Source organism: Chelonoidis abingdonii, chromosome 2 (genome assembly GCF_003597395.2).
Source record: "Chelonoidis abingdonii isolate Lonesome George chromosome 2, CheloAbing_2.0, whole genome shotgun sequence".
Taxonomy (NCBI): Eukaryota; Metazoa; Chordata; order Testudines; family Testudinidae; genus Chelonoidis; species Chelonoidis abingdonii.
The window spans coordinates 213,999,843-214,012,036 of record NC_133770.1 but is presented as its reverse complement, the minus strand read 5'-3'; the positions used below and the strand labels follow the sequence as shown (position 1 = coordinate 214,012,036).

The window sequence follows — 12,194 nt, the reverse complement described above, 5'->3', positions numbered from 1 at the left end:
TTTGTGGCCTGACTAGGAAAAATTGTGGTGAGGGAGATGAAGGAGGACAGTAATATTTTACATGTATTATTCTTGAAGAGGTTAGACGTGAGTTTCTGAATGTAAAACTGAGTCTTGGAAAAATAACATTTTAATTTATTTATTTATGCAGATTTTATGGTTAGTGTAATTTCTGAAGATAGCAACATTATTAAAAATATTAATCCAGGCCGAGTTTCTATGAAAATATGGGAAGGACAAAGCAGTGGAAACAGAGTACCAGCTAATGTGAGTAATTGGAAAATGTTATAATATATGTTGGTCCTGTGAATATGACACAGACAATGTTTTCCACAGAAGGGAATTCAGTGTGCTTTGTTTAGAGAAATGTCTTTTTCTGGATTGCAGCTATTAAGTGTTAAATTTCTTTTACATTCAGTAAAATTATGTCCACGCCAGCTGCTGTCCCTATTACTTTAAACAAGACTAAGCTGTCTGTCTAGTAAAACTGCAATACTTCAACACTGGGAATGTTGTTGCTATTCAGCAGAAGCTCACTGATTTACACTCAAGGGAGACCTGTTACAAATTACGTTTTATGTATTTTGACAATTGTTTAATATATGTGTACTATAATATGTATTTTTAAAATAATGAAATATAGTAATATGAGACTACCATTACAGCATTCTGCTATTAATTTTCTAAATAGTAAGGAAAGCTACTGTTTTGAAGTAAGTGTGTACATAACTGAAGTTTTACTTCAGGTTCTACTGTACTTAAGACAAGAAGTATGAATATATTACTGTAAAAAGCCACCATTCTCCAAACCTTAAAAACCAAAGGAGGCTCTTTGCACTCCGTAAGGATGTCAGAAGAGTTGTGAAGTATTACCTTTTGCCAATCTGATGCTCTTTGTTTGAAGATTTAATTTCCAAAGCGTATATTTGTCACTGAGTTAAAATAACTATAAAAATAATCTCCAAACAGACATTTTGCCTTTTGGCATTACAGGTTCACACTCCATCAGATCTTTGACCTTATGGGCAAAGAGAAGCAGGACATGTTGCACTAAAACTTGGAAAGCATGTATCCACACCGTTACTAGAGATAACACTTGGTTGCAGCTTTTAGCTGCGATTCCCTTCTAGTGTGTTATCTACAAACGATACATCAAAGTTGTCTGGATTAGCATAGATGTGCTGGGAAGTTGAACAAATCTATATTTTGGTCATCTCTTAAGAGGGCATCCACCAATCCAGAATTTCCTCCTTCCATCCTGTTTTTATGGGATTTTTTATACAATTCATGTATGTGTGTTAGATGTGAAATCCTGCCCCCACTTTAGTCAATGAAAAGCTTTTCTTGCCTTCACTGGGGCAAGAATTGTACCCTAAGCTTTTCCAGTATTATTCACAAAAACTTTGAAAGTGCCTCCCAGCCCATGCCACTAGACGACCACCCCTCAGCAGGAATCTTTCCAGCTGGAGAAGGAAGAACAGGGGGAGGAAGGGGGTCATCAAGCAGCCTCTGTGCATGTGCCAGTAAGCAGAGCTCCTCCATCAATCTGAAGCAATTTACAGTAAGAGAAATTTTATTGCAGTTTTTTTCATCATATGATTTAAGCTTCTGTTTGGTTGATTGCAACGTTAGCTGTTCTTATGCTTAGAAGTGAAGATAGGCTGTGGCTCTTTGTACAAAACATTTTTTCTTCTGAAGGCTGAACAGAACAGGTACAACTCTCTGGTAATTTTCCTTGGCATACTAAGGAACAGTGCTGTGTTCACATATCGATTAGATCATTCATCTTTATTATGCAGGAACTGAGAATACCAAAATAGCTTCTAAAATACAAGTTCTTTCAGAAAACTGCTATTTCTGTTTTCTTAATTTAAAAAACTTTTTTAATGGAAACAGCTTTTACATTTTTTAACAAACATACAATTTTTAACTGATGTTTAGTAGGGATGTAAACAGCATGTAAAAAACCTACCCCTGTAACTTATTGAAATTCTATTGGTTAAACGTTTTACTGGAGAACTAGGGGGGATCCCCACTGCCGGCCCTGCGCCCAGGGATCTCTGCCACCACCAGCGCCCCTGTGCCAGCCCCACAGGCCGGCAGCTGGAACCTCGGGTGCGCGGGGAGAGAGCGGAACTGTAACCAATGAGCATTGAGCTTATCAGTTAACCGGTTAAACTTTTACATTCCTAATGTTTAGTAAGACTTGATAGCATGTTACATATGAAGTGCTTTAAAAATTTGTATCTATTACATTTACGTTTTTAAATCCTGTTCTTTTCAGGTCACAACTCTTGGCTGTAGTAAAGTCAAGGATGGCAAGGATGAAGGCTTCTTTTACTTCAGGTTTGAGCAGACTCATTTTATAATTAGAGTTCGGAATACAGTAAGCATTAACAATATAGCTGTTGGAGAAATGTTTTAATTTCAACAACATCATTGATGAGAAACTGGTATGTTCTAATGTATTAGCATGATATAATGCATATGGAATGAATTCCTTCACAAAAAATAAACTGTTCTTTTGAGATCAGTGTGAACATTTTGCATATAATTTGTCAACATATTTAGAGATGATTGTGAGGTAATGCATCCCTCATTTTGAGGCCACCTTCCCTGTCTATAATTTGCCATTTATTTGGGGTAAAGGAAAAAGATAATTTTAACTCATGCCTTCTCCTCTGTCACCAACCAGATGCTCTATTTTCTGCCTCATAAGTTACCCATTAGTTCACAGTACTGGACTATCTCCTTTCTCTGCAGTACAACCACAGTTAGCAACCTGTCAGCTTGCCCACATCTTTTCCTTATGTGTCACAGATGCCCTGCCTATAATGGCAGGACCAGACAGCAGCAGAAAGTGCTCCCTTTCTCTGGAGCAGATTTTATCAAGTGGGCAAGTGTCATGCAAAAAGTGGGTACCTCAGGAGTGCTCCAAAAGTAACTTAAATAGGTGGAAAGCAGTGTGGGGAAGTAAATAGGAATCCTGTCAGAGTGCCAGGATCCTGTAGTGCGCTCTTCCCACAACTAACGGGATCCTTCGTAGTGCCCCTACTTGGATGACCTTTCCACATAAGCGTCTTTCCACCTAAATGCAGCTAACGGGAGCACATCCAAAGTGTGCATGATCACTCCGGTGGTGGTAGTTCACAAAGAAATGAAAAGAACAAAAGGCTAAGAAGCCTAAAAATGGTAAGTCCAAAAATGGTGGTTTAACCTCTCCCATTCCCTGCAGTTCTGTCCTTGAAGAAACTGTATCTGACCATGACGAGCAAAAATTAGATTCTCAAGAGAGGTTCTTTACACCCCAGTTCTTTATTATTCTTGATATAGAGTCTGGTAACATGGAGGAAAAAGGACCTAACACTAAAGCAAAGTTCTTCTCCTTTGAGATTATCATAAGATCTGAATGAGAACTTGCAGATAAAACAAAGAGGGTTTATGAAGAAGTTTTACAACTACCAGGAACTAAACGTCTCCCTAACTCAGATGTCCAAGGTTGATGAAGCAGTAGCCTCACTAACAGAAGACATGGTTACTCGTTTGTGGCGAGACTCTTCTTTTCCCAGAGATACCATAGATAAAATGATGGAGGGTAACTGTTACAAGGATTTCAAAGCTGCTTCAACAGCAATACAAATATACTTTGCAAGAGCCAGAATGGCCAAATGTAGTGATCTGAAAAAAACTGATCTTTTTAACTAGAATAATTTTTTTTTGCCTTTTAATAAAGGGAATGTACGTCTGTGGCCTTAGATTCTTCTATGGTAACTGAGGTTTAGGGCAAAAGCAGACACTAAGGTGTCAATAATTATTCTTACGCTCTGTATCTAAATTTGGAATATTAAGCAGTAGCTGACAACAAAACAAAAAAAAAACCCAAATCCTAAAATCTTGCTTCTAAACACTGCTAAGTATCAGAATTAGACTATAAGGCAGATTACAGATCCAAGCAGTTCTTTTCTTCCTACCAAAACCAAATATACTAACTCCTCGCTTAACATTGTAGTTATGTTCCTGAAAAATGCTACTTTAAGCACAATGATGTTAAGCAAATCCAATTTCCCTATAAGAATTAATGTAAACAAAAGACCACACACACAGTATAAGTTTTAAACAAGCACTTTAATACTATATACAGCAATGATCGTGAAGTTTGGTTTAGGTGGTGAAGTCAGAGGGTGGGATATTTCCCAGGGAATGCCTTATTGCTAAATGATGCCTTTTAAAGTAGATTAGCAAATTGAGACAGCAGCTGCTGCCAGCAAGCTCCCTCAATCCTGAGCTCTGTATCTTCCCCCACCACACCCGGAGATAAGGTACAGGGGATGGGGATACAGGAGCTGGTGGAGGGGGACACCCTGACATTAGCACCCCTCTTCTCACTCTCTGCGCCCTGCCCCTGCACAGCAAGCAGGAGGCTCCCAGGAGTAGCTCCAAGGCAGAGGACAGGAGCAGCACACGGCAGCCGGGAGAGGGACACCTGAGCTGCTCCGCAATTGATAGCCTGCTGGGTGGCTGCCACACAGGGAACTTAAGGAAGCTGATGGGGAGGCTACCGGTCCACCCTGGTTCCAAGCCTCCACCAGCTAGCTCCAGCAGGCTGCTCTTTCTGCAACCATTTGACAAAGCAGGCGGCTGCCAAACGACATTATAAGGGAGCATTGCGCAACTTTAAACAAGCATGTTCTCTAATAGATCAGCAACATAACAAAGTTCACTGGGACTTTGAGTGAGGTGTTACTGTATAGTCAAGAGAATTTGCCCTCCCCAGGAGCAGAGGCTCCAGAGGGAGAACTAAGCAGCCCTCTTCTTCATTATTTTCCATCCTACCAAACCCCACATTGACACAGACTGTGCTTCTCTGCAAGTTCATCTGGGGAAGGCAAAAGAATGTCTCACTCATTTTAATTGCTCATGAAAGAATCAATATTGGACAAAGGTTCTGGAGATGTCTCTCAATACATCCATGTTGCACTCAAATATTTTCTTTCTCCATTCTTCATAGTGCTCTTGACTTCTCTCAACAAAATGTTATTCTTCTACACATCTCAAGAAATAATCCTACCATCCTTTTGTCCACTCCCAAGGTACAAGAAAAACATTAAAAAGCAACAGAGTGTCCTGTGGCACCTTGTAGACTAACAGATGTATTGGAGCATAACCTTTCGTGGGTGAATACCCACTTCGTCAGACACATGTAATGGACATTTCCAGAGGCAGGTATCTGTTAGTCTGTAAGGTGCCACAGGACTCTTTGTTGCTTTTTACAGATCCAGACTAACACGGCTACCCCTCTGATAATAAAAAACATTTGTGGCACATTCTAGACATGTGCAGATCACTAAGAATCTACTTGAAATTAAGTATTCCAGGAAGTTTTATTTATTTTCCTGTGAAATGAAGAGGAGACAGCATCCAAATAATCATTAGCAAGATAGCTAAAACACTGCATAGTGGAAGCGTACAAGGGTTCAAATCAATCAGTTCAAGAGGGCATCATAGATTATTGTACCAACATCTAAATCATGAGTAGAGACTGCTTGCGTCTCCTGATCTGATTTGTTAATAGTAATGTGTCATTGTCCATGTTCTTGAAATGCAACAAACTAGACAATCTTCCATGTGCTGTAAGTGGTACCCCTTGTTAGGCCAAATTCCTGTTCTAAATTTCCCTCAGTTTTGATTCTGATATTTCTCATTCTTTGCATACTGCAGACTAGTGATGATGATATAAGGCAGAACAGAAATTTTTATTTCCTGTTTATCTTCTTTCTGTGATTAAGTTGTACACAAGTCCAAACCATCTACCTTTATAAACTGTAAATTTAATAATTGAATTTGGATTTCTGTTCAGTTGAAAAGAATCGTGTTAGATGTTCAGTGAAAGTTAAGAGTTTTTTGTACATATAAGTTTTCTTATATATTATTCCAGTGCCTTTGAGAGAATTCATCTAAACAGTACAGGAAGGAGTTGTGATCAGGCTGAGAAATTGCTAAATAGCTTGGATTACCCACAGATTCACTGCAGAGAGGAAACAGACCAATTCTGTAAACTAGTGGAGAGGCTAATCCCAGAGAGCCATACTGTGACACTGGTGTGCAGGAGTAAGATTTAGCCTCGGCCTTTGTCACTTGATAATATCTCTGTGGGCTAGATTGAGCTGCAAGGCTCAGCAGTGAGTAAAGAGTGGCACATTCCTGTGCCACCCCAGGCAGACTGTTGTGATTCTGTACTGCCATTCCCACTTCCTTGATCTTCTTGCTACTGCTGTTGCTAAACAGGTTATCACAGGTTTTGTTCATAAAGTTGGGTAAAGAATGGGTGGAATCATAATGGAAAGTAAAGTACCCCATCACTTTTCAGTAAGTGGTTAACAGGAATAGATAAAGATTTGATTTGCTGACCTTATTTGTAATGTCAACATTAAGATCACTATTTTTTTTAATTAACTTAGGGATAAAATGGTTCCAGAGAGAGTGGGAACTTACAGCATCCAGTTTGCTTTTGCGATTGATAAGACAAATGTACTCAGCAGTGAACAGGTTTGCTTCTGTGATGAATTATATATAGTTAAGTGTATATATAGTAGGAAATAAAGTATGTGAATTCTTTACAGTAAATGAAAGATGACTGATTTTAATAAAAACATTTGAATTACTATTACAATTGGCTAATTTACAAAATCCATAACTTTATTTTTGGTAATAATACACCTTGAACAGTTGATTATCAAATCATGTTTTTATTGGCCTTTTAAGTAGACAGACATCTGCCGAATAGACTTTTTTCATTTTGTTCTCATGTCTTCATAAATGCTTCCTCACTGTTTCTTTTAAAATATAACATTTTTTTTAAACTGCGTAATTTATAAACTAGTAGAACTTGTTATGGCCCTTTGAATTGATGATTAAGTTTTAAGAACATATTTTTAGCTTATACATTGTATTTGTTTTAGTATTGTTGGGCAGCCTACATATTGTAGATGAAATTTCAGTTAACTGTGTTATTCCTCTTACTTACTTAAGATTATAATTGAAGTGGTAGCTAATGATCCAGTGCAGTTGCTACCAGAATCTCTACCAGCTACTCCTGTAGTTTCTAATGTTCGAACTGTTGCCAGCCGGACTCTGATCAAGGATTTGTGCCTCCATATAAAGGTAATGTTACTTTGCTGCAAAGCAGTAGTTGGAGCAATAAATAAAGGTTATTAAAAATGTGATGTATTTTGCTCATTAAAATTATCATCTTTAATTGTAAAATGTTGGATAAGTAGAGATGTATGATTGGATGCAGCTGTTCAAAACTCAGAACTGTTTAAAAAACATTTTTTAAAAAAAACTTGCTATCTATATTAGAAAATAAAAAAAATGGGGTTGGTTTGTTTTTTTCCCCAAAAAACTTATGAACATAGAAATAACATTACACGCTGTTATTTCCTTTACTATTTCTGTGGACTTGAATTTGAAGGTTGTTGACAACAGGGGCGCTACTTCCCCTGAAATGCATCTTTACTAGCTCCCAGTGGAGCAGATTACTGTCAGACCAGTGAAAAATGTCCACAGCAATTATCTTCACTACACAGCAGGAAGGAATTACATAAGCGGTAAAGGGTTATATCAAGCACATAACTCCTATGTTAGACATTAAGAGCTATACATTAAGACCTATACATTCCTCTGAACGAATCTCTCTTTTACAAACAGGCCTTGTGCTAGCCTCATGCAGTTCCTGCTTGGCAAACAGAGAAGGCGGTTAACAATTTTATAGATGGCTTCTTCCCTCTAGGTCTGTTCTTCTCAGCCCTCTGGTCTGTCTCAGATTCCCTTGAGGCAAGGCCTTGGCTGCCTTGAGACCCCTCTAGTTCACAGTCCTACTTGAACCCACGGAGCAGAGTTTTGGCTACTCTGCCTAACAGTGTTGCTTCTTCAAGCGTCAATTAAGGAATCCCAGTCACAGTAATTTACTTTGCTTGATTCTTAAACTTCTTTTCCTCAAAGGAGTCACATATCTTAAAAGCATGCCCAGTGGGGATTTGATTATTAATTTTATCTTATTAGTATTTTAGAAGAAGCTAGGGCGGGTTGTACTGAACGAAGCTCACCCCACTTTACTCACTCATCAATCATTCACTCTGGCTCGCTGTAAGGTCACTATAACCAGGTCGACCTGTGCTCCCTGCTGGAACTTTATACATGCGATAGTTACTTTTGCATAGGCCCATATTTGCAGACAAGTAGGTTCAATATCAATCACACACGCAGACTTTGCCAGTCCTTTATCAAATCTGCTTCTGCTTGAAGAGGACTCTGCTCCCAGGATCCTCTGTAGCCCTTCAGCCATGTTTAAGTCATGTCACGTTATGCTCACACTATTCATTCAGTATGACCACGCCAGTTTGGCACCATCCCACATAAGTCTTCTGCTTTTATGCCTTTATATACAAGATGATGAGAAACTCACACCTTAAACTGTTAGTCCTACAAGTTAATCTGGTATAGAGTGTAACTCTGAAAGTAGCCACCTGCTCTAGATGGTGTCCTCAAACCCCTCTTTCCTCCTCTCCCCCCAAAAAAGAAAAGAAAATCATCTTTCCCTCAAAGGACAAAAGAACACCAGGTTATTACAAGAGCCACAGAAGGTGAGCTCTTCCATGATTGCTCCTTGTTCTTCTGGGGGAAAGATTTGAGCCTGAACATCTTATCATTCCTCATGTCTCCAAGTGTGTCTTAGCTGATATCTTAAAAAGGATGGATCAATCCTTCTTGGAACTTTTGAAAAACCAGACTGTCCTTGCCATTATGGACTCACAGGATGGAAGTCTAGAAATCTCCCTGAACCTGCAGATGAACTCCAACTCTAAAGGAAAAAGAACATGAGTCCCATCCCAGCTTCTTAAGAGGGTTAATCATATTACTTGGCAACTCTGACTCCTTCTGAAGAAAAATCTAAAGAGCTCCTTTAAAGATGTTCCCTTTCATTTCCTTTCCAATTAAGTCACATTGTTATAAGTGTATCCTCCTCCTCCTCCTTCCCTCCTCCCTTGCAGGAAAAATCCAAAAGGGAATAACAGACTAGAAAAGTCAATCCTATGGGAATTACCAGTCACCACCCTATTGTCCTCTTCCCTGTCTTTCCCTCCCACCTCCACCCCTCCAAAAGTCTTCCATCCCCCCAAAAGGACAAGAGAACCAAGAAGACTGAAAAATAAAATCAGGAAAAAAAGCCAGAAATCACCACAAATTTTCATCTCCTTCAATAAGTTCTAGTTCCTCTTTCAGAAAGGGGGAATTCTCAGCTCTGGATCAAGATGATCATAAATCCAAAAAGAACTTCAAAACTGAGCTGAAAAATCAGATGTTTTTTACTCAAACTTCCATGAAACTCTGAAAGTGGTGACTACTGTGTTAAGATGGAATATTAGAAAGTAGGGCTAGAAGGTACCTCAATAGGTCATCCATTCAAGCCCCCTGCACTGAGGCAGGACCAAGCAACCCAGACCATCCCTGACAGATTCCCTTGAGGCAAGGCCTTGGCTGCCTTGAGACCTCTCTAGTTCACAGTCCTACTTGAACCCACGGAGCAGGGTTTTATGCTTTTTAAGCTTAAAAACCTTCAATATCAGGCAATCCATAACCTCCCTTGGAAGCCTATTCCAGTGCTTAACTATCCTTATAGTTACAAAGTTTTTCCTAATATCTAACCTAAATCTCCTGTGCTGCAGATTAAGCCCATTATTTTTTGTCCTACCTTCAGTGGACATGAAAAACAATTGATCACTGACCTCTTTATAACAGGCCTTTCATAAATTAGAAGATCCTTTTCAGGTTCCCTCTCAGTATTGTTTTCTCAAGACTAAAAATGCCAAGGTTGGGGTTTTTTTTGTTTGTTTGTTTGTTTGTTTTTAACCTTTCCTCATAAGTCAGGTTTTCTAGATGTAGCAGGGCCCCATTTGCTCCTGCCTCTGCTCTGTTCCAAAAGCCTCTTAGAGACCCTGGGGCTCAGTAATCACCGGTCCAGTTTATTTACAGCATGCAGTCCCACCACCTCACCATATACATCTTGAGGATTTCAACCTTAAGGACTTCTCAGCCTCTGCACCCAGGAGGACAGAGCTACCGCTCTCCTTCCACTCTCTGGCTTCCCCCGGCTTCCTTCGTCTGGGCCTGTTTGTAGCCCTGGGCTGTCAGCTGTTTCCTATTCACCAGTCAGGTGCTGGTTTCTCTAACCAGCTGCAGTTTGCCTCCCTTAATTGGAACTGGCATGACAGAGGACTGGCTCAGGAGCTCCTGCCCAGCATCCTTCACACTAAACTTTATCATGTCTTTTTGAGTTTCATCTTGTTGAGTTCAGACCAATTTTCCAATATGTTCAGCTCATTTTGAATTCTAATGCTATCATCCAAAGTACTTGCAATCCTTTCCGCCTTGGCGTCATCCACAAATTTTGTAACCATTGTGACAAAGTTCCTCCTCTACCTTGGTGGGTCCTGCGCTTATTGGTGGATTTGTTCACCTCAGTGATCTTCCCCTCTTGTGGAACCCACAGTCTGGGTCAGCTCCTCCTGTGTCTGATCAGGAGTTGGGAGGTTTGGGGGGAACCCAGGCCCGCCCTCTACTCTGGGTTCTAGCCCAGGGCCTTGTGGATCGCAGCTGTCTGTAGTGCCTCCTGTAACAGCTGCATGACAGCTACAACTCCCTGGGCTACTTCCCCACGGCCTCCTCCAAACACCTTCTTTATCCTCACCACAGGACCTTCCTCCTGGTGTCTGATAACGCTTGTCCTCCTCAATCCTCCAGCAGTACACTCTGTCACTCTCAACTCCTTGCCTTCTTGCTCCCAGCTCCTCACACACACTCCTTCTCCTCTGGCTCCTCCCTGCCTAACTGGAGTGAGCTCCTTTTTAAACCCAGGTGCCCTGATTAGCCTGCCTTGATTGGCTGCAGGTGTTCTAATTAAAGTAGCTTTCTCTAGTGCCTTCTGGAAAGATCTTAATTGGCTCCAGGTGCCTTGATTAACCTGGAGCAACTGCCATTTGGTTACCAGGTACTAGGGATTTGTTTAGCCTGGGACTAACATACCTGTTTCTCAGTACTTTACTATAGCCATCTGGCCTTGCCCCATCACACCATGCTCTCCACTCCATATCCAAGTCATTAATAAAAAATATTGAATAGTATCAGAAGCGGCATCCCACTAGGTATGTCCTCCCACTACTCTGAGTATGGTCTTTCAACCAGTTGTGCACCCACCTTATAGATCCTGTCAGAGAGAGCATATGCACAGACTAAAGCCAATAATAAATATCTCCCATCCAAAACTAAAACCTTCAGAAGTCATTAGAGAGGAGTGGGGAACTCCTGAAAATAGAAAGTGACTTAGTTAGCAAATCTTGAGATTATGCAGGCCCTAGAATGGAAGAAATTTGTCTTCGTGATCTCCAGAGTTGATTCAGTGGTGACATCCTTAGCAGAGGATAATGGATAATTCCTGTTAAGAGGGATGTCTTTTCCAGAGACCCTGTAGACAGGAAGATAGGAGCCATCCTTAGAAGGGACTTCAAAGCCTTTTCAAGGCCCTGGTGTCAACCAGATGCTTTGCTAGAATGCCAGTAACTGATGTAATGTCCTAAAAATATTCAATCCCCACATCCATGGCAAATTCAATCCATACTAAAGAAGATATTCCTAATTATAACATTAGTGTTTAAGTGTTCCAGAGATTCCATGATCCTTGTTGTGAAACCAGTGTCAACCAGTCTAGTGGCCAGATGCCAACTTTGGCTTTAAGTTCTGGACAGTAGATAACTTCTACAAAACAAATTTGAGTACCACTACTACTATTTCAAGCGATTATCCACATGTTTCACTTCTGGTGCACATAGATACCATAAATGTGTGATCAGATTCTTTTAAACTAGTAGTATCTGCTGGTGCTGCCTCTGCGCCCTAGATGTGCTCTTGGCTTCAACCCAAGGACATAAAGGGCTGAGAAGAACAACCATCCCTCAGTTCCTTCTTACTGCCCATTGCAACAAGACAGAACCCCCACAGTATCTGTTTACTCTGCACACCATGCAATCTCTTGTTAGCTAGTAAGTGTAGATAGTGTATTTACTCGTTTGTTTACATGCCTTGGCCAAAAAAAAACCTAAAAGCTTTATAATTCATTAGGGAATACTCCCAATTCCAGA

General features: G+C 40.3%; 1 protein-coding gene across 3 annotated transcripts in view; it reads left to right on the top strand.

The window, feature by feature from the left end:
- The window catches only part of SMCHD1 (structural maintenance of chromosomes flexible hinge domain containing 1), a 187,044-nt gene that overhangs the window by 144,396 nt on the left and 30,454 nt on the right, over positions 1-12,194 (top strand). For all 3 annotated transcript variants that reach the window (XM_032772509.2, XM_075062953.1, XM_075062954.1), the window contains exons 33-36: positions 152-267; positions 2,285-2,346; positions 6,459-6,546; positions 7,030-7,161. In XM_032772509.2, coding sequence (XP_032628400.1) covers positions 152-267; positions 2,285-2,346; positions 6,459-6,546; positions 7,030-7,161 — 398 coding nt within the window. The remainder of the gene's footprint in view (positions 1-151; positions 268-2,284; positions 2,347-6,458; positions 6,547-7,029; positions 7,162-12,194) is intronic.